This window comes from Phocoena phocoena, chromosome 4 (genome assembly GCF_963924675.1).
Source record: "Phocoena phocoena chromosome 4, mPhoPho1.1, whole genome shotgun sequence".
Taxonomy (NCBI): domain Eukaryota; kingdom Metazoa; phylum Chordata; class Mammalia; order Artiodactyla; family Phocoenidae; genus Phocoena; species Phocoena phocoena.
Window position 1 is genome coordinate 120,922,240 of NC_089222.1, and position 23,380 is coordinate 120,945,619.

A 23,380-nucleotide genomic window follows, 5' to 3' on the forward strand; every position below is an offset into this window, starting at 1 on the left:
CTCCTGATTGATCCCAAAGCAGTTAAACTTCTGGGACTAAAATATGTTTGCTATGAGAAAGTCATTTGTCTCCTGTGATACCTTGTTCGTATTCACAGGAAAAAACAGTGGAAGTCATTTGTTTAAAAAAATTAACATTTGTTGCTTTCCCCTAACTTTCCATAACTTTGTATTTTTGAAAAGGAATTTTGCTGACAATTTTAAGTTTGTCTCCTATATGCTATATTAAAAAAAAATTAAGATAGACACCCTCTGCCCCATGCTCTTCAAAGAGAATATCAAATACCACTAATATTCTATACTTATGACTACCCAAAATGTACTCTATGAATTTAATGATGATCCATTCAGATGTTTTCTAGTGATGGAGAAACAAATAAAGAACCTGGTCTTGTCAGCTGGTCTCCAACATCATATCTGAAAAGAGCCTTTAATGATTTGTTCTGAGAAGTCAAACAGCTACCAGAATAACTGCTGAGTAGCCCTAATTAATGGGTGTGGCCACCCTGAACCGATATAATCATAGCCTAAAGATAAGAAACTATACTAGGAAGCCTGTGCAACCATATTGAGGATATAGTTATTAATATAAGTTGGACTTTCTGAAGTACGAAAACCGTGGGGCTCCCCCTTGCCAATAATGGCTTCAAGGACTTGCCGGCTTTTTAGGCATTAGAGACATTTGGGGGGTTATCCATATGTGGAAAATTACACCCAGTGCTTCTATTGTAATCCACTGGCATTTCTTCCCAAACAGGGACCTTTCCATGATAGCTCTGAGCCACATGATTATCCGGGAGTAGGATGGCATGAAAGGAGCTCCCATTCAGAACCCTACCTAGTTCTTCAGGCACCTGAAGCAGTCATCCAGGTCATCAGCCAATGAGTATCATCACACTGAACCTGAAGGTGGCTAGAGAATTCCTGCAAAAATCCCTAATTCCTCATTCCTCCAGGCTAACCACGATACTCATTCACACTTCTTCCACTATAGCCTTTATACACACAGCCATCATTACATTTCTTCCTCCACACTGGACTCTGAAGGCACCTGGAGCAAATTTCTGACTACAGTCATACCCAGTGACACTCTTTGACATGATTTACAGGGCTGAGCTTACATATACCTCCAGTTGCTTTGAGGACTTAATGTTTTTCATTTTCCATTCAAGATCCCAGCAATACCTGTTTCTTTTGGACCTTTAGCTGGTGGAGAAACTCACAAAATCCATATCCTTTACATGATTTATGAATTGCCCATGGCCCTGAAATAAATTACCTTTAATAGCTGTATAAGAAAAATAAAGTAATAGACAATATTATAATTATTTTGGAATTTTGCTTTCTTGAGTAGAGTGGATTTAATAATCCTTAAGATCTTTCCAAGTGTTAAAACTTCTTATTCTATATGACTTGTCTTTACTATAGAAAGATTGACTGTTTTTTCCCTAAGAAAACAGTCCAACAAGTGTTGAGTGTACTTGTGGCTTATGAAAACAAAAGACAGGGAGGTGCTGTAAGAACCAAAGGATTTCAAAACCATTAAAACCAAAGGATTTCGTTTAACAAATCCTGGTGCATTTAAAGCAACGTAATGGGAAAATACCAGTTCTACTGAAGCCCATTATGGGAGCCTCCTCAGGGTTCCTATCATGGACTAGATATAGATAAAACTCTCATGAACTGTTTTTCAATACTCCAGGAAAATGCAGCATCCTCGGGTGGACTGTTATTACAATAAAGACCAAGTCATGTTATGGAAAAGTGCCTTTGTAGGTTTTAGAATGGTTTACTTCTGATATAAATCCCAGGTCACTGATAGATGATTACAAAGAAATACATACCTTTATGTCCAGGAAATTCCCAAGTATTCAGAAAATTTATGTTGATGGTTTTCCCTAGAGCTATAAAGACTGAGGTTGAAATCAGTTGGGAAAACTTTCAAATATTCTCTTTAATTTACTCCTTGGCAACTTAGTCAAACAGCCTGCTTGGAAGTAATCTACTTGCAGAACCTAGGTGGAGAAAAACCTGCCACGCTGTATAATTCACGGAGCATGTTTTGGCTCCCACTCCGCCAATCCATTTTAAATAGTGGCTAGTGCCCTGCATCTAGCAATACATATGAGCAAACAATTGAGCACAGGAAAAAAAAAAAAAAAAAAGGCCCCACAACTTGGCATCCCCGTGGATATTAATCTTTGAGAAAATCAAATGGATCCAACTTTCGCCAGAGTTTAATAGCAAAGCTGTCACATTTTACACAAATGAGTATCCAGTCGGCTAGCGAATGGAAACAGGAAACTGGGAGGTGCGGAGGAGAGGAGGTGGGGCCGCTGACTGGACTGTTTGCAAAGTGGCTCTAGTTTTTAGGGGAGGGGCCAGGATGCTCCGCATGACAGAAGAGACGAAGTAGTTAAAAATTATTACTCGCGAGGGGCTGGAACCTCGGCATGTGGGTATATAAGACGGCGCCTCCAGCGCAGAGCTGCTGCTTTGCTGTTACGGGAGCCGCGACCAGGAGGTCGCATGGGCCCAGCCCCTCACTTGCCAGAGGCCGAGGAGAGGCGCCAAGGGTGCGGTGGGGTCCAAATCGCGGCTCCTGCCTCACCTCTGGGATAGACACGGGACCCCCTAACTTCTGTTGCCTCTCCCGAGACGCGCACCCGCAGGGTCGTGCGCTCTAGCCCGGCACACTCGCGCGCGGCACCAGCGCGCCCGGCGCCAGGTCTGGCCAGAGGCGATGCGTGCAGGGGGCCGGGCAGCCGGGTTCGGGCGGCCGGAGTAGGGCCCCGCGGGGAGGCAGGGAGGCAGCGGGCTTAGAGCCCCGGCTGCGCGGCGGGCAGAGGCCCCTTCGCTCCACGCCACACCTGCTGCCACCGCAGCCGCCGCCGCCGCGCCGCGATGAGCCGCGTGGTCTCGCTGTTGCTGGGCGCCGCACTGCTCTGCGGCCACGGGGCCTTCTGCCGCCGGGTGGTCAGCGGTGAGTCTGGGGCAGTTCGCCGAGCGCACGAGCCGGGAGAGGGGGCGGAGGGGCGCGAGGGCGGTGCGGACCGGCCAGTACTGGGGTGGAGGCTCTCCGAGGGGTTGGAAACCCGTGCGGGGTAGGTAGGGGGCCGGAGGAGGCAGGGGGGAATTGATTGTATTCTTTCTCCCCAGCCACGCTAAACACACAGAAAAGTTTAACTGTTTTGGAAGCGCCAGGTTCAGTAGCTGAGAAGCGAGCCCCGCTTCATCCTGAGCAGTACAGCGTTGTCTAGGACTAATGTCGACTTTCTTTGTAAGAGAGTTGGCCGCAGGGTAGGGCTGGTACCTGTAGAAGGGGTGGGGTACGGCCTAGGCAGAGGGAGCCCAGAGACAGAGGAACCGCTGCAGAAATGCCACCCCCTGTCGTCCTGGCTCGACTTCAGTCCTCGCCCGCACAGGGTTCACTCAGATGATTTCCGAGACCAAACCTGTTCGCCGTGTGGGGCTCACAGACCCAGGGGCATGCAGCCTTTGTTCTCAGGAGGGCTGACAAAGACCAGGGCACTGGTCGTTGTGTGAGGACGTCTTTACACACCTCATTCCAAGTTGAGGACTTCTCAGAACATGAAGTCTGTTCGAGTTGGGTTGAGGTGTACATGGTCATCGATGCAGGTTTGTGCACACAGTAGGTGCCCAATTAGGTCGGTCGAGTCAGTGCAAGGGAAATGGATCGGAATTGGCAAGCTTCCCGGAGCTGGCTTTGATTTTTCTTTTCCTTCCACTTTCATTGTCCTATTGTTGAGCAATTCGTGTCGCATTCATTCTCCCTTACTTTTGGGGAAGGTCTCTTAAAAAACATAAAGATTCTCAAAAGCCTAGGATGAATGAATAGGACCTTACAGGAAAATTGAGCATAGCTATCCTTATTGAAATCTCTTGTGATGCTAATTAAAGTGTTGCAATAAATATTTGTTGAATTTATGTGGGCATGTGTTTTAAGTGTGGGAAGTTTTTTTAATGTAAAAAGCACGAGTTCCTTTTCACATTCTGTGCATCTGTGTAACAGGTGTCACTAGAGGTAGAGGTAGATGACAGCTAACAGCGACTTAATCAGTAGTGAAACTAGACCTTTAGAAACTGGCATATTAAGCTTAATCGTTACTGATCTTCCCTCAGCAATGTGATGTTCTACATCTTCTGAATATAATCCTTCAATGTCTGGTTATCAATCACTCTCCACTAACTTTTTGGCCCTCAGGAGACACTGGAATTAAATACATTGTGAAATGTCACTTGGAAGTGCGTGTTGCTTACATTTTTTTCAGGCTGTTATTATTATTCATTTATAAAATGAAAACTTTACAGTATCAAACAAGGAGGTTACAAAAGCCATAGCATTAGATCCCATTCCCCCTATTTTAGCTTAAAAATAAGTTCACCATAAAACTCATCTGAATGTGTAAATTACTTATCTGACTGCCCTTGTCTCTGTCAGATTTATTCTTGCAGATGAATTAACAGCAGAGATCAGGCTTTGAGCATAAGGTGTTTCTTAAACACATAGAAACACTTCATTGACTTAAATAGTATCCACTAGGTATATTCTTATTGTATGCCTTAAACTTTGCAAAGGGAGAAAAAGAATACATAAAGTTAAAAAAACAAAAACTTGAAAACATTGTTGATGAAAATTTATTTTGTGTTCTATTATTGCATAAATTGCTGCAAACCTTTTGCTCTGTTTTCCTATTAAGTATTTATAGGCATCTTGTAGGTGCCATCTGGAAAATTTCTAATTAACTGAACATGATCTATTTGATTTAACATAAATGATGATGTTTACTTGATATTAAAACAGTTATGTTTTTCTTATGAATAATTTAATTGTCTTTGACCTTGCAAACTCACATTGAAATTTAACCATTAGAAATTGATTTGTGATTTTATCCTTTGAAGACTAATTTTTTACAATATGTATTTCAACCATAATGGCATGAGTACAGAGGAGTTTAAAGCCTGACATTTTGGAAGAAGTAGGTCTAATGTCTCCCTGGTTGATGTTAAGCTTTGAGAAGTACATAAACTTTTTCATGCCGTTAGGGACCATTTACCAAAATTCTACTCAGCTGTCTGTCAAGTGAAACAAACTCTTTGGGGCCATTATTAGGAGCATAGTTACAATATATGGAATACATTTTCTAATTATTGAATATCAGCACAACCACTTATAATTTCTATTCAGTGTACCAAAATAATTACTGCAGAAAAAAAGACAGGAACTCTCAAAATAATGCTTTATAGTAATTCTCATTTTAGTACTTTATTCAATAAGATACTTTCTGATACTTTTAGCTACACCACCCTTTTTAAAGTTGAGAGCATTATTTATAAATGAAGTGAAAATATTTAAATGAGAAATAACATTTCAAACATCATCATAATCTGCCCCATAAGATTTAATAGCAGCTAGCAGTAATAGAAAAGTATTTGTGTAGATTACTGGCTATGCTTATTTTGATTCATGGATAGGCAATAAAAATATAAACTATAAGGATAATGATCAAATATTTTTTTAGTGAATTTGTGATTCTAACTTGGGAACTACTTTTAAGGTCTTGGACCTGTACTGATTTGTTGTACACACAGATGTGTAGAGGATATCTCTGGGTTCTGCCATCATTTAAATCTGTGAAGTGACTGGTGGGTAATGACACCTTTAGAACAAAGGTAAGAGGATTTTACTTTTGGGTATAAGGATACATATGAAAAAGAAGAGTTCAAAATTCAGGTCTCTGAGATGGGAGGATATGTTTGAAGAGCACATGCATATTCTTAAGCATTTGAGGTGTTTTGAAGTAATGTGTATGTTTGTTTTTGCTTTCTCTTTTTAGTGCACACAGCAGTGATCCATCAACCTGTTTATGCTGCAGAAAGCATTAAGTGTATTTCATGGTACCTCCACATTTCTGCAGAACATTTTAAAATGTATTAATTTGAACTTATTTAAATTGGCAAACATTTTATTTAGAAGACTGGGCGATTTAGACACTTCCGTTTTGATCATGCGAATGCCACAGAATATTGCAAAATCATGGGTGGTGACCAGTAACCTAGATCAAGGGAGATACAAAAACTTTTTAAAATTAAAAGAAAAAACTGCTGAGCGTATTCCAGCCTATGGTACTATTTTCCATGACATCATCAAAAGCATAAAGTGATGACAGTGCAGTTTTCAGAGATGCAATTACTTTAAGTATCTCTTGGGCAAGAAAGGAACAAATTAATCTTATTACCAGTCATGTAATAAACTACACATTCACCATAGCCATTAATCCTTAACGGCTGTTTTTCATCATTTTATGGTTTTGTTTTTGTAATTCTTTTTCTGGAAGATGGCAATATTTGTTACATTAACATTAGAAAGTGGACAGTGTTGTATAAAGGTGTCCAAAGTGGAAATTCAGCTGATGGTCTCACTAGAAATTTTGCTTTCTCCAACCCTCTCTCTTCTGTTAGGTACTTTGCACACAGGTGGACGGATGGACACACGATTGTTTCTTTCACTGTTTTAACATATTACTGATAATGTAACACAGCCTGACAATTTGACTCCTTGCAATTGGGAAAAAGTTCAGTTTGGACCTTGTTTGTTTTACTTGGAAAATAGAAGGGCTAGATAAAAAAAATCATTAAGGACATAAAGGGTCTGAAAATCTGAGATAGATGTTCCAATATGGATCCTGTGTCTAAGTGTTCAGTAAAAGAAAATCTACATTCTGCTTAGAAACAAACCCTCAATGTACAACCCCTAGTATATGTTAGCCATCCGGTATCAATAACAGACCAATGCTGAACATGGTAACATAGGTCATAGTAATAATGTACCTATTAATCAATCCCTTTATTCATGAAATTCTTCACCTTAGAAAAATATGTCTGAGACATCCATGGAGGCAGCATAGAAATCTGAGGACATGTATGAGCTGTGGAGCCAGTCTGCTTGGTTCTAAACCCTTTACCATTTATGAGCCATGTGAGTTTGGCAAATTATTTAACTTTTCTATGCCTCCCTTGCCTCATTTTTAAAATGGGATGAAAGCACCTTCATCACAGAGTTGTTGCAGGGTTAAAGGGGTTCAAACACAGTAGTGCAGGTTGTTTCATGGACACAGCTGCCGGCCAGGAAGCTGTGAGGGGGCGCTCAACGTGGCAGTCCCTGTGCCTGCAGCTGAGGCAACCTGGAGGAGAGCATAACTTTTTCAAGCTGAGCAGCCTGTATCACCAGGAGAGATCATCTTTCCTAATTTACCCAAAGGTGTGGATTGTGCTAGCAGTGAGGCCCTGCACACTAAACTATTGATAAATGTCAGGCTTTTTTTTTTTTTTTTTGCCGTGCCACATGGCATGTGGGACTTAGTTCCCTGACGAGGGATTGAACCCGTGCCCCCTGCAGTGGAAGTGCAGAGTCTTAACCACTGGACAACCAGGGAAGTCCCCTGTCAGGCTATTATTATTGTCATTATTTCTTTAAAACTCCTAACCACTCTCACTTTTTAGGTGAGAAAACTAAGGTCAGGAAAGTTTAAATAATGTCCCCAATGTCCCCACAGTTCCAGTACGGTTCTGGGATTCCAAGCCAGCTCTTAGTGATTGAATGCTTGAATTCTTCACTCACACAGTTTACAATTTATCTACTTGGTTTACAATTTATTATCTAGATCTTGATTTCAAATACTGGATTAAAAAAATAAATTTCATCCCCTTCTCAGAAAGTTTGTGATACTTCCCAGGTGGAGATGTAGGGCTTGCAGATGCCACCATCATGCAAACAATGACCAAGACTACAGTTTTGGTTGTTTATCAATATAGGAAAACGGATTCGAGCACAATCTTAATAGTGCACTATGCAATTAATTGCATTATAAAATCTCCTGAAAAAATAAAATTTATTACAACAAAACATTTTTATAAGGAAATTCTTAAAAAGTAGGTGTAATATTGAACACTGTAAGCAGAATACTTATGATTGAGAACATTCCCTTTTTTAGTTTGAAAGTTTTACTATTGGAGGTCATGTCACATTGTATGTTGTAGTTGCAGCATATTTATTCCTTTGATTTTGAGTAGAGTAAGAAAGAATTATGAAAAACAAATTATTCTGTGGGATTCTAGTAAAAGTCTGGTCAGTCTGCTTTGGGGAAGATTTATCATGTAGGTCCTCTTTTGTACAACTTGTTTTTTTTCTTTGCAACTAAAGGTAGATCATAACTGAATAACAGGAATTCATAATCTTCCATGTTTTTACTGAAAAATATGATATAAATTCAATGCTTATTTAATTTGACAATATATGATTATAGTGTGAGGTATAAGAAAAAGGTTCTTACTTTCATAACTAAATGAAGACTCAACTTCCAGAAAATTGATAAATGTAAGCAAATCAAAGCCAAGTCATAGATCCTTTCTATTCAGGAAGAAAAAAGTAAACTGCCATGACTTTATGAGTTTGGCCCTGCTTTTACATTGTTGCTAAAAGCATCGAAAACTCTGCCAATATTTAGCTCTAAAGGAATCTTCATGACTGAGAAAAAGGACAGAATTATCTATGCATGGAAATAGTAGCAGGATCTTAGCTGTGATAATGATAGGAATGTTTATTTTAGTAGGCAATACTGAAAATTATCTCTAAATTAAAGTGCATGTGTATGTATGTAGTTGTGTGTGAGTGTGCGTGTGTGCATGTGTGTGTGTATGTATGAAACCAGGAGGTGTAGAATCCTGGGTGAAAGGTCTTTCTTGCACATAAGCCAACAATCAAGGGAGGTTTCCCACTACAGGTGTTAGGTAACATTTAGTAAATTATTGTTAGACAGTATCAAGGTAGCGTTAGTGTGATAAAAACTACTATATGGTTATCTGAATATTTTATGGGTGGTAGGATAGTAGATGGAAGATCAGTTGTAGTAGATGGAAGACTAGCTTTCTGCTGGTCAAAATAGTCGATGGAGGATTTTATCTGAATATAATATTTAAAAGTAAGAGAAAAGGAAATTCTCTATGTGATCTCACAGAATGAGAAAGGAGCTAATTATAAGTGTTCCCTAAGAAGATTAGCCTTTACCGAAGTGGGAAAGTTGCTTCGAGAAGATCCGTATTAATGGGACTTTTCTGGGAATTAGGACAACATTTGTTTCCCAGCTGTTGGGAGTTCCACTGCTATTACAGCCAAGTGTGATCAGCTGAAATCGTGGTGAGCAGTTCAGTAGCTGCTGTTTCTGCTGATTTTGCTGCAACTTGGACCAAATTTGCACCATAAGGTGGAAATCAGTAGTAAAAGAGAATTGGATATGAAGAAATTCCCAGTGTCAGCTTTAACTGATTTTATATAGAGATACCATAAAAACTACAATGTATCTATAATTTCCTTAAAACTGCTTTGCTAGATCTGAACTGCTAGTGACTTTTCAGTTTAAAATCTGTGGACACAGCTGATATTCAATTAATGCACTTTGGAGTTAATATCTGTCTGTAGTTGGTAATTGGCCGCTGTCCTGATCCTCTGAGATTCCCCCTGCTATGCAGCCACTACAGTCTGCATCCCCTCATCTAAGACCCTTGGACCATTCCATCATCCACAGCCAAAGCGAGGATGCCCGGCATAGAGAGTGCCAAGGCTGGCTGTGATCCAGGGCTTGTGCAGTATTAGTTCTTAATTATTTTAAATATAATCCCTGTCTATGGATTTTTCTTTAATTATTATTGTTATTATTTCTCTACAGACTAACATTTATCTACAGATTGACATTCCTAGTACCTAATAGTGGTATTAGGAATTTCTACAAGACACTTAAAGCTCTCTTATGTATTTAATTAGAAGTGCTATTTTAATTTTATAAATAAGGTAATTTTTATCATCATTCTTGTATTCTCACCATAAGTAATAAATCTCTGCTGCATTTGTTTTTAGTACGTCAAAGATAATGAGAAGAGACTTTTAGCATATATGTCATACCTAGGCATTTTCCGAACTTGTGCTGGCTTTGTTACATAAATAATTTTTACTCATTAAAACTTCTGGCTAATCTGTTTTTTTTTTAAATTTGGCTTCTTTCTATTATCTTGCAAAACAATCTCATTGGACAACTTAATATTTCACAAGTGCTGGAATCAAATTGAAGTCTGAGAGTTCTTGGAGTAAAAAACTGAACAAACTGAAAACTCAAGGGAATGTAGTCCAGATATATTTTGAGACTTAGAAATATGAAAAAGATGTAGAAGATAAAAATGGAAACAGAGCTTGCTTTAAAAATACAGGCATAAAAATCACTAGGCTTAATGGCATTGCTAGAGTATTTCCAGGAACAACCATTTTAAACAATGAAGACATCACAAACCCTAATAATAAATTAGGAGAAGTTTTTAAAAAATAATAATTGTATTAGGATCAACCATTGGGACTTCCATGGTCATCTCTCCAGGATTATTTGTTTCAGACTGGTTTGTCCTCTTGACGTCTCTTTAATTCCAGTTTCCCCGTGGTCACTCATAGGAGCCTGTTATTTTTCATTAACAATTAGTTGGGGCAGTCTCTTAATTTGTTCTTATTATTCAGTGTGTTGCTCCTGGGTCCAGATCACAGTTAATGAGACAAAGAGGACAACTGGCTGTCTTGCTTGCATTGCTGGAACTGCTCTGTTATTAGTTGGCTGTTCTCAGCAGTGTCAGCTTATTGAATGCCTACTACTCAAACACTGTTGTGAGGTTAATGGCCTTCCACTGATTTCTGCTCCCTCCTGCCTCTAAGTGTCATCACCAGTCATTAATTGCTGATTCTGGGGGAGAATGGATGTGATACCGACGCTGGCTCAGTGTGATATACTGTAATTAAGAATGCAAAGCTTGAATGCTTTACTTTTTTTGCCAATGTTTAAATATAATACACCCCCCCCAAGCCCTTCACTACTGTCAAATTTTCTTGATTGGCTACAAAATTAAATGCATAGTGAAAAAGCCTTCAATCCCAACTAGAATTGTAAGCAGTGAAACTATGCCTTGATTTCTTAGCATGAAGTAATTTGCCTTAATTTTACATAAAATACTAGATAGTCTATTTTCCAAGGTCAAGCCTCAAGCTGAAATCAGAGGGACTAAAAGGGTAGTGGAAGCTGTGGACAGCAGGCTGGGGTTAAGGAACAGTGACAGAGAGGGATCCACGGCAGTTTTTAAAGTTGACAACAGAGATCAGAGGTGAACCAAGGAAGCTAATGAAAAACAAAACAAAACAGCGTGACTGTTCTGGAGATTGCGTCTATAATCTTGGCATACATATTTGGTGGTAAAAAGAGGTAGGTGTAGGGCTTCCCTGGTGGCTCAGTGGTTGAGAGTCCGCCTGCCGATGCAGGGGACACGGGTTCGTGTCCCGGTCTGGGAAGATCCCACATGCCGGGGAGCGGCTGTGCCCGTGAGCCATGGCCGCTGAGCCTGCACGTCCGGAGCCTGTGCCCCGCAATGGGAGAGACCACAGCAGTGAGAGGCCAGCGTACCGCAAAAAAAAAAAAAAAAAGAGGCAGGTGTAAATAGTACAACAATAGGAATTCCACTGCTAAATCCTGTACACTGTAATATCCCTGTTACATATATGGCTGTATTATGACCCAATATGATCATTCATATTTGTAGTTATGTCACTAAGTAATTAGGAATATTCATTGTGCTCAATTCCTAGAGGTATGTGAAATTCAATTTTAAGAGGGCTTTTAAGTCAAACTTTCCTTGCCTATGTATTTAAGTCTTCACTGATGTAGTCTGAGCAGAAGTATAGTGATGTCACAGCAATGAAGCTTGATAATAAAAGGTGATATTTCATTAAGAGGTCTCAAGAATTATTTTAAGCTTAACTTGTGGTTCCATTTAATATCTTGACACAAGTTTATATTCTCTATATAGTGACTTCTAAAATCATTAATAGATATCAGGATAGATGGTTAAACTGAGTGCTGTAATTTTTAAAAACCTTTAAAATACCAGTGAAAATAAAAATTACATTTTCAATTTCACCTTCAAATTCTGAGTATTCTATAAGTACTCTAGAAAGTTAACCTGTCACTTCTAATACAATATTATATTAATAAATTGGTTTTTAAAAATTTATTTATTTTTGGCTGTGTTGGGTCTTCATTGCTGTGCGTGGGCTTTCTCTAGTTGCTGCGAGCGGGGGCTACTTTTCGTTGCAGTGCATGGGCTTCTCATTGCGGTGGCTTCTCTTGTTGTGGAGCACGGGCTTTAGGCGTGTGGGCTTCAGTAGTTGTGGCACACGAGCTTAGTTGCTCCACAGCACATGGGATCTTCCTGGACCAGGGCTCAAACCCGTGTCCCCAGCATTGGCAGGCAGATTCTTAACCACTGCGCCACCAGGGAAGTCCCCAATAAATTGTTTATTATTAGCGTTACCTTCATTCTGACTTCTATTAACTTTCAATTTTAATGTATTTGCTCTCAGATATATACAATAAAAACAAATATTTACACTTAAATTTGCCACTTTATTTAAATTTCAATTATTTAAATGTATTCACTTCATGATATCTTATGTAAATTTGCTTTTTTAACTTGTTTTTAATAATTCCTTTATGAATTATGATTCTTATTTCATAATTTTGACCTTTTAGCTTCCTTTACTGTGTATACCTGACAATTTTTTTAGCTACTTTCACTCACTATGGTGTCAGTTTACAAAATATAAGCCAGGAGAATTATGACTTCCCTTTACAAAAATTTCCTTGATATACTGTGTTTAAAAGTTTATGTTACAAGTTTATTAGGGAATCAATTTGCTTTTGTAAATTGAAATAAGAATCTAGAAAATAAACTTTATGCAGTGGTTCAATGGGAGAAGCATTCTTGGCAGATTGTTTCTGTTTTGATTGGTTCTTTCATTTTAATTTGTAGTAAGTGGCATTATGAATAGAGTTCAGATAATCAGTACATGGGCATCTTTTTTCTTCAGGCCAAAAGGTATGTTTTGCTGATTTCAAACATCCCTGCTACAAGATGGCCTACTTCCATGAGCTATCCAGCCGAGTGAGCTTTCAGGAGGCACGCCTGGCTTGTGAGAGCGAAGGGGGAGTCCTTCTCAGCCTTGAGAATGAAGCAGAACAGAAGTTAATAGAAAGCATGTTGCAAAACCTGACAAAGCCAGGAACTGGGATTTCTGATGGTGATTTCTGGATAGGGCTTTGGAGAAATGGAGAGGGGCAAACATCTGGTGCCTGCCCAGATCTGTACCAGTGGTCTGATGGAAGCAGTTCCCAGTACCGGTGAGTAGGGATCCTGAGGACGCAAAGGGGGGTACTCAGAGGGCAGAGGACAAAGGGAGATTTCTGTTATCTGTAGAGGATGTCAGAATAGAACAGGCGAAGTCACTGAGAAGTGTTCCTGCTGCTCTGTACTTGGCAGAAACTGGTATACTGATGAACCTTCCTGTGGAAGCGAAAAGTGTGTTGTGATGTATCATCAGCCAACAGCCAATCCTGGCCTTGGGGGTCCCTACCTTTACCAGTGGAATGACGACAGGTGCAACATGAAGCACAATTACATCTGCAAGTATGAACCAGGTAGGAAGCATTGTAAGTCCGTAGGAGCAGATTTTGTGCATATTTGCTTATATTAAGTTTTATCTTTAACCTTCACTACCTTTGGCTCATTTTGTTTTTCTGCTGTGAAACATGGAATTACTTTGCAGTTTTATGACAAAGTATTGAAGCACACTAGGCTATAAAGCAAACTGCCTTATGAGTTAAATAGAAGGGAGCAACTAGAAAACATCCAGAGGGGTTTTTTTAAGAGAAAATAATTATTTCTAATATTAAGGCCAAACTGTGTTTTTGTAAATGGATTTTATGAAGAATAAATATCTGTTTAAAATATTTCAAAAGTTAGTATAGTGTGTGTGAAGTACCTGTAGGTTTACGCATCTGATCAGTAGTTCTTTAGATTTTCTGGTGAATTTAAGGGAAGCAAGCAACATTCTCCTGGGACATTAGCTTATCATTTCATGACGTGATACTTGGTTTGTGCTCCTCAGTGAAAGTCAGAAAGTCAGAGAACCATGGCGCAAAAAATTACGGGTGTGTGCCTCGTTCTCCGCGTGATCCTCATTCTTTGGAATATGCCTTGGCAGGCAGTTCGCTTTTGTTTGAAGTCTCCAACTTATTGCCGTATGGAGCACGTGGGAAGATCACACTGACCTGAGCTACGCTAGTGTGGTTTCCTGCTGAAATAGTAAATTTGAGTTACTTTGACTAGAACAACTCAACTGAATCGATATCTGACCAAAAGAGAGACTAATCAGAACGATGTAAACTCAGCGTTTTAATCATCAAAGAAAGTCAAATTAGATATTTAGGCTATGAGGATTTTTTTTTTTTTTTTTTCTGTTTTCCTCTTCTCAGTGTTTGGAAGTTTCATTTGAACTCTTCCAAGGGCTGTCTGCTTGACCTCATAACATGTGTTCTTGGAAGGCAATTACAATCAAGTGCTGCTATTTCCGTTATTCTGTTGAAATTACACGAGTCTTCTTTTCCTCATAAGACTGTAAAGCACAAGGGATTATTGGGATTAGATTTACCCTTCTCTTATGTTTATCCTGTTCTTGAGTATATTAGCCTACTTTATCCCTGGTGATTTTAGTCTTTAAGCCTCCTGGTTGCTAAATGCCTCATTACCCTCCTAGAAGCCTTTGCAAAGCTATATCTGTTACACACTTAGGTTCTTTGTCTTAATTTTTTTCCTAGAAAAATATGAAGTTGAAATTCTTTCATATTTTAAATTTGTGACACTGTGTGCTTGAAACTATTAAATGAAACAAAGTATATTACAGTGTATTCTTAATACAATATTATCTTCATTCTTTGAGCTTTTAGGTGACCCTTTGTATTTTATTTTATTTTATATCATATTTACCACATTATTCAGGTCACTATTCCCCAGAATCCTCTTGTTTTGTATTAGGTAGTCTAGGTTTATATTACTCATGGAAGAGCGTTTTAGACATAAAATTAGTTTTTCATTTATCTTCTATATTCTACCTAAATCTTCAAATACCTATAGGTTTTTTAACAAGATTATTTCATGTATTTTTTGTTTTTGAAGCACATGTACACTTCTACAGTGTAAAAGTACTTAGAATTATTAATGTATAGAATTTTTCTACTTTGTTTTACTTTAAATATTTTCATTTTTATATATTTTCTATGTAGTTAACCTTCTTTCCTTGAGCTTAGTGTCTTATTTATGAAGGATGTTGGTTTGATTAAATTCCTTGCTTGTATAGTCAGTGCTTTTTTGATGGTAAGTAGTTAACTTCTTAGTGGTGAGGGGATTGGAGGATCAAGTAGTGAGACTAATTACAATTTACAGATTATAACATTGATTATTTTGAACTTTTTTCTCCAACTATACCAAAAGTACCACGTGAACTTAGTCTCCTGCTTCTGTTCCTGCATACTGTCTAATAGCATGGCTACTGATATCCAAAGTGGTAAAAAATTAACCTAGCTCTACAGAAACTGAATAATTCACGTCTGAGTTTTCTCACTCTCTTCTCCACCTTTTTTTTTGTTGTTGTTACTGTTCTGTGCGTTGAATATCTATTCCTTGGGTCTATCAGTGTTATCCAAAGACATTTTAAGGGGATACTTCTGAATCTGATTTTTATATTTATTAAAATTACATTAAGTACTCTTTTTTTTTTTTTTTTTTTTTGTGGCACGAGGGCCTCTCACTGTTGTGGCCTCTCCCGTTGCGGAGCACAGGCTCCGGACGCGCAGGCTCAGCGGCCATGGCTCACAGAGGGCCCAGCCGCTCTGCAGCATGCGGGATCTTCCCTGACTGGGGCACGAACCCGCGTCCCCTGCATCGGCAGGCGGACTCTCAACCACTGCGCCACCAGGGAAGCCCTACATTAAGTACTCTCGCTCTTAGACATTAAAAATAGTATGTAGGAGATTATGTTTCTAAAATTTTGTTACTTAATCAGCAGTTGCAGTAAAGTTTGTTAAAATATTTTAAAGATAACCAGTTCTATGTTGATAAATTGCATAATATCTGTATTATTTGTTCAGCAAATACCAGTTGAGCACCTAGGGGCATAGTGTGCCTAAATTCTGTGTAGGATAGGACTGTGTCGGGCAAAGTATCAGGGTAATATACGTGTATAAGAATAATAAATATTATTATAGGATGGTGTATGATTAAGCTTCTAATGAATAGAGACTATGTGACCAAACTAGAGTAAACATGACATTAAAATGATTTAATATTCTAAAACTAATGTAAGATGCTGTATGTGTTTTTTTTCTTTTCCATTAATTGACAAAAATAAACAGAATTATATTTTTGGAACAAATGAAAGCAAATTTACAGGTTATTTTCTTTGTAATTCAATTTATTTTCTCTGAACTATTAATTTAATGAATAGTGCCCTAGGGGAAAATAAATTAGGCAAGAGAGCAGTACCAGATCATTGTAAGACATTTCAACAGTTTTCAAGTGTGTGACAATTGAAGAAATCTTGCCTCGTAAAACCAGGGAAAGAAACAACTTGCAAGCCTTAATTTATGATTATTTTTTAAAGAAGTAGACACTATTGGAAAGCAAATCTAAGATGACATTGTTTGTAGGGGACAGAAATGTACTTTAGAACATTTTTACTTGAATCATCAATTCCAGGTGCAGTCCATATGCAGTTATCTGCTGCTTATTGTTGCGATGAGAAATCTAAATTATACACCAATAATAGTACAGAAATAATCCTGCTGGTCTTTGAATCGCAGTTAGTGTCCCATGTTATGCTCACCAATTCTTGCCTATCTTTTCCTACTTTTGTACCTCCTTTGTCATTATTACCTGTAGTCGGTTATCATCAGCATAGATGCTCTGGATTGCTAAATGCAGTTTGGGGTTACAGGAGTTCACCCAGTGGATCCAAGTTGCAAAGAGATCTTTATTCAGAGGTAATTAAATATTGACTTTATAGTTAGATCATTTCATATAAATTTAAATTCAAAATACAATTAGCTGGAAGTTTTTCAGAAATCAATGTTTATTTTGTTTTATGATAAACTTTTATTTTCATCTGCATTTGTCTTGTTTATCATTATGTATGACAACTGCACTTATTATTTACAGAGATTAATCCAACAGCTCCGATAGAAAAGACTTATTTTACAAATCAGCCTGGAGACACTCATCAAAACGTGGTTGTTACTGAGGCAGGTAATTAGTTCACATGTCTCTAACTCACCTATCAAGAGAAGAAAATGTACTTTTACACTTTGCTTCACGTTGGCCCCAACTTTTCTTGTTGCTTGGTGAAATAGTGCACTAAATATAGGCCTATGGAAATTTACTTTAGGACTAGGTTAGAACAAATGATGCTAAGCTAGTTTTTGAACAGAAAAACCTATTTTGTTTTCTTTCTATTTTCACTTAAGTGGATATATCTAGTACTAAACTAAGTATATCCTACACCAAAACGTGGATCCACAAGGATCTTCCCCAGTATGTAGGAGTTATGATGTAAATGGGTGCATTCAGTGGCCTGTAAACAGTTGGGTACTGTTAAATGTTTAGGGATTGGCTGGGGTGGGCTGGGCTTAAAAAAGCCTTATTTGTAGACTTTGAGTTTTCTGTGGTGTGGATACTCCCACCCTGGTCAGTTGCAAGCTACCAAGTGACATCACTGAACAGCAGGTTGGGTAGTAGGCATCCAATGAGCTTTCAGCTCTGTGTCTCCAGCACACCACTGTCTGCAAAAGACACAAAATGCAATCCCAGTGCAAATCTCACGTTAGTCAAAAACTACTCTTAGGATCCTTTAGGGGCTTGTTTTAGCATGGCCCTATGCCAATTGGACAGGAATATTAATTTATACTAGTTACTTCGTAAAGATTGAGCCAAAGACCCAAAGTCTCAAAGTCTTTCCACAGGTGATGCAAAATCCATGAAAGAGTAGGAAATACTTTCTTTTTTCTTTACTCTTATATGTAAAGGATCATGATGGTCTTTTGAAAAGGAAAGGAAATGTGTTTTGAATCCTTAAAATGCTTGCAGTCACCTTAACAGGCTCAAGAGTGGATGAAAACATAGCAGATTATCCCCAAAATACCCCATCACTGGACCTCAGTTAATTTTTCTTCTCTTAACAAAGGAAATGATGTGCAGTTAAATGGAGAGTTTGATCTAAGTCCTGTCCACTTTGACCAGAATTATTTAGATTAATTATGACGATGGCTTTCAATTTGCTAGCTCAATGCATAGTTTTCCAATTTGCTTTTCTTGTATGGACATGATATTAAACTTTAGCGCTTTTCACTTTCAGGTGTCTGATTTTAAAACCATTCAGAACATGTAAATCTAATTAAATAGATCAGTAAATAATTACATTAGGAGTATTTACCCTCCTATGACATTGAAAAATTGTTTAATGAAGTCATTTTAAGCTGTATGGGACATCAGTGTGGCACTTTTTTATTTTACCAAGAATACCTAACGTTATCAAATGTGATGGAATGGGATTAAAAGATGATTCATTTTAGAATTTAATGAAGATCAAGTGTTTATGCCTCTGTAGTCTTATGTCTCTAGGTTATGACTCTATCATCATTTAATATTTATATATTTTGGTTTAATCTCAGAGAGTCACGCATATCATCATGGCACTGGGCTTATTAGTTAGGATAATTACATATCCAATAAATCAACAATTATTTTGATCATGATTATTCTTTAATAACCAGTACTTGTTTCTCAAAGTAATAACTGAGAAGGATTAATGAAGCGAGATAACTGAGATTATTAATATGTTGTAAAAACCAGTCCCTATCTTAACTGAAGATTTAATAATAGTTTTGGAAATATGGACATTTAAGTGGAGCGTGGCAACCATGCAGTATATTTTGTTTTTAATTTCTAATGAAACATGAATATATTATTTCATTAGATTATTCAGTATTCTGGGGAGAATTTTACTTGGAATCTTATTGATAATAATTATACTTTGCCTTAACTTTCTGGAAAGTTTTTATACAACTTTCATGTCAGAATCCTGCCTCAACTATCTCTTTACGTTAAGACTGTTTTACTTTTGTAGGAATAATTCCCAATCTAATCTATGTTGTTATACCAACGATCCCATTGCTCTTACTGATACTGGTTGCTTTCGGAACCTGCTGTTTCCAGATGCTGCATAAAAGGTAAATAACTCATATATGCAGAGACAACTTGAAAAGCTTTAAATAGGTTTTCAGGACTCTTTAAAAATTTAGCATAAAATTATATTTTTAAGTTGTCTTAAGAAAGTTTTGATTTTCATGTCTGTCAGTACATACCCGTATACATAATCTAATAAAATATACCTTGATTATAGGATTATGAATTATCTCATTTAATCCTCACAAGCCATATGAAGTAGGTATCCTTCTGTTTCCATTTTTCAGTTGAGAAGATGGTGGCTTAGATGAGTCACACAGTTTGCCTTGGGTCTCATAGCTAATGTGTGTGATGGACCTGAAATGTGAATGCTTATAAGCTCACAACATATGCAACTATGTTACACTGTCTCTTTTTATTAAATATAAGCATTAATGCTAAACCTTTCAATCCTGACCTCAATTTGTATGAAAGACTTGAGTTTTGTAAGTGAACTTTGTAGTACCTTTTCAAAATTTCAGTTCATAGCCTTCTGTTTTATTTCCAAAGGATCTTTTAAGTATAGGAACTATAGTATAATGGTAAAAATGGGTTACTTTTTAGTAGGCATCTTGAAATAAAGTGATATGTCTTAACAGCAAGATTCTTGAGAGTATTCTTTTATATCTGTTTACGCATACCCTGAGTTACAGGTGAAATTTTTTCATATGTGTCAGTTTCGCAATTAAACTAAAACATTAATGTATGAAATATAAATATGTATTAAAGGAAAAGATGTGGATTTTAATTAGTGCGTGCTTGCTAGAATAAATTAGACATCTTTGTCAAAGTGTTTTAAATAACAACTGATTAAAAGAATGCTTCCTTCAGGGAAGGACCTGCAAATAAGTCATTTTTTCTCTTTTGACTTTACTTCATCTTCTTCTCTTCCTGAAATGAACCCTAAAGAATTGCTAAATAAAAATGCCCCAGAAAAAGAATTAAATAGATGTAAACTCTAAATGGTTCACATAAATTTTTTAAAGAATCCAACCTGTGATTTACTGGCTGTTTAAAGAAGACATTTTGAATAATGATAAATAAAGCCTGGCAAATTAATACTACCTATTGTGACATATTTTGCCCTCTTGACTTTCATATATATATATATATATATACACAACACACTTAAAATTATTTTTCAATATTTTATGCAGAATAAAGACAATAGTAAATATCTAATTTTTACCCTTAATTCCTAAGGCTATAGATGGAAAGAGAATTTATGATTACAACAAACAATGAAGTAGAGCGAGGATTTGATATAAATCCCCCCATAACCCAGCCAAACTGTTACAGAAGAGCTGTAAATAACAAATCAATTTGAAAAAAAAAAGAATTTGAAAAAAATTATGTAGACCTTCTCATTTCTAAAATTAACATTAGTAAAGTACCTGTTTTTGGAGTTTTCTCTGAAGTTCGTCTTCCTTCTTCCAAATAGTGTGTTGTTGTGGAGATTCTGCTCATTCTCAAGTCTTCCATGTTTTTATACTTTGAAGACCCGTGGAGTTTTCACTTGTTTGAAATTCTCAGAGTGAGAAAATAAATCAACATAGACTACCTCTGAAATTAAGCTGTTAGCACTTAATTCATTCTCCCTTAGATCCTCCCCTTTTTCCTTTCTTCCAGGAAAGCAAGGAGAAACTTCATCAAAGACTCAGCTCCATTGTCATCTGAATGCCTTGCAGAAAGTTTAAATTCCAATCTGGTACACATGATGGCTTCTGTCATTCCATGTCATGTTCAAATAAGAAGTCTTGTTTCCTTAACTCATAATAACTCCTAAATTAAGTAAATACTAATGCTATACAAAAGCCACATTAATAACTTAACCACCCTTTTGTTTTAACCATTTAGGAAACTTTCATGTTTTTCATAGACTTTGCTTGGCTTATTTTCCATTCATGTTAGATGACTTCATAGATAGAGATGTACTGATCTTACTTAATTGGGTGCAAATCTCTAAAACATATCATTTAGATATGGTAATTTATTAGTAACAAATTCACAGTTAAATTGAAGTCAGTTAAATAATATTATAAAATTGTATGACTCAGGCTTGTTTAGGAAGACTTCATTTCTTTCTTTGAAGGAATTCTGCAATGTCTGATAGACAGACTGATTACCATCTTCACATACTGGAATAATCTAGAATTTTTTGTAGGAATGAAAAAGTATGCTGGTGAGAGAAGAAAGACGCTTTCATAATAAGGGTCTGACATATCTCCAGTTGGACCAAGACATGCCTAGTTTGATAAGAAGTCTCAGACATTGAACTTATTACTTCTTCTGTTTTTCAGTAAAGGAAGAACAAAAACTAGCCCACACCAGTCCACGCTGTGGATTTCAAAAAGCACCAGGAAAGAAAGTGGTATGGAAGTATAATAATTCATTGACTTGGCTCCAGAAAAGAAAATAGAGTTTTGTAATTCTGGATCTGTATAAGGAATGGCATCAGAACATTAGCTTGGAATGGCTTGAAATCTCAAAGGATGTACAAGATGAACTGTAAGCTCCCCCTTGAGGCAAATATTAAAATAATTTTTATATGTTTATTATTTCATTTATAAAATAACGCTGTGCTGATAATGGAGTGAGACATGCTTATTTTGCTAAAGGATGCACCAAAACTTCAAGTAAATAGGATGGACCATGCAGATTAAATTGCTATGAACACATCAGAGAAGTATGTGCATTGGAAGCAGTTATTTTTGTTTCTTTCACCTTTCATAAGTTGTAATCTAGTTAATGTAAGGTAAATTGAATTGAAGTTTACAGTGTGCAAAATATTTTTCCTTTACATAAGTGTTAGATAAAAATGGACTGTTCTTGTATTTATTTTTACAGTGTTTCATTTTTAAATACATGCTGTTTTGATTAAAGAAATGTATCACTGTTGTCAACTGAATTCATACACACATAAATATATTACCATAGAAAAAGTTTCTTTTCTAGAAATGGCTCATCTCCTTTTAGTTTCTCTGCTTTGGGTCAGAGTAGGTTTAGGAAATCTCTTCAGAAATAAGAAGTTATTTCATTAACCGTGGTATAAATCTAGTCAAATATTTTACTTGGAGGCAAGAGTTGTCTAATTTCAGTTGTGCAAGACATGTGCCTTACAATTATTTTGCATTTAAAATTCAACAGATTTTGTAATAACTTTGTTAATAGCTGTATAAACAATAATATACTCAATCTAGAGCAACAAAAGTGGCATATACGATATAAATCATATGTCTTCACGTATTGCCTATGTAACCACAAGTAGCTCTCTGAGGATTCTAGAGTCGATTTGGCCCCTACCTTGCCAGCAAAGCAAAGATGGTTGTGTGGGGTCTGGGACTGACCCTGGAGGCCGATACCTACAGAGTTTGTCTAAGGTTTTTCCTAGCTCCGTTTAGCTTCTGTCAGCATATAAGGCGGTTTTACAGTTGAGACTAGTTGAGTGGTCACCACTAGTGTGCGGTTAAGCACAGCACACTGACATTTCCGCAAGGAAAGAAACTGAATTAGTGTAAAAATGGGTTGGAGGGCATCAGTGATCACGTGTTCGCTGTTCACGTTTGGCTGAGAGAGTAAACTGGGATGCCTCTGTTCTATCTTCTAGTTTCTTCAATGCTTGTGGCTCCTTCTTCTCAAGAGAGAGTTGTAACTATCTGGTCTTCAAATGTCTCTGTGCTCCTTTTAACCAAATAAAAAGTTCTTGTTTCTGAAGAATGATCGTTGGTGTTGTCTCAATATCTTAAGTGAATAAAGTACAGATATGTTTGCAATAATCTAGGGGAACAAATGACTGTTTACGTGTGGTAAGAATGGAAGTTATGGTTGTACGCTGTTTTAAACCTCATCTTTTCAGTTAGATAATGAAGAGCTTTCACTAAGGCAATTCACAACTCCAGTTGGTTGGCAAAATTAAGAGGCAAAATAGAAATTAGTGGGCATTGGTCCTTTTTCAGCTGCTCAGAGACTGAGGAAATAGGCAGCTGCATTCTAAGCTTAGATCTGCCCACATTTAGCACTTCTTTTTCTTTTCTTGGCGACCCATCTTTCTGGGCAGAATAGGAGACCAGCTGCTGGGATCTACCTCTTCCCTCCAAGCTCCCACCATGCATTTCTTCCTTTAGTCAGGACTTGAGGGAGGGAGACTAGGCTTTCCCCATCGTCT

The 23,380-nt window shown here is 37.3% G+C and overlaps 1 protein-coding gene across 2 annotated transcripts; it reads left to right on the plus strand.

Annotated features, from left to right (window-relative positions):
• The first annotated feature begins 2,514 nt into the window (after positions 1-2,514).
• CHODL (chondrolectin) lies at positions 2,515-22,929 on the plus strand. Of its 2 annotated transcripts, XM_065876627.1 has the most exons (6): positions 2,515-2,983; positions 12,974-13,283; positions 13,423-13,580; positions 17,155-17,241; positions 19,118-19,220; positions 21,516-22,929. In XM_065876627.1, exons 1-6 carry the CDS (start codon positions 2,905-2,907, stop codon positions 21,598-21,600), a joined length of 822 nt encoding a protein of 273 aa, XP_065732699.1. In that variant the 5' UTR covers positions 2,515-2,904; the 3' UTR covers positions 21,601-22,929. The 2 variants fall into 2 exon arrangements, with proteins under 2 accessions (XP_065732699.1, XP_065732700.1); XM_065876628.1 differs by lacking the exons at positions 2,515-2,983; positions 19,118-19,220 and having other exon boundaries at positions 13,018-13,283; positions 21,516-21,634.
• The last annotated feature ends 451 nt before the right edge of the window (positions 22,930-23,380 follow it).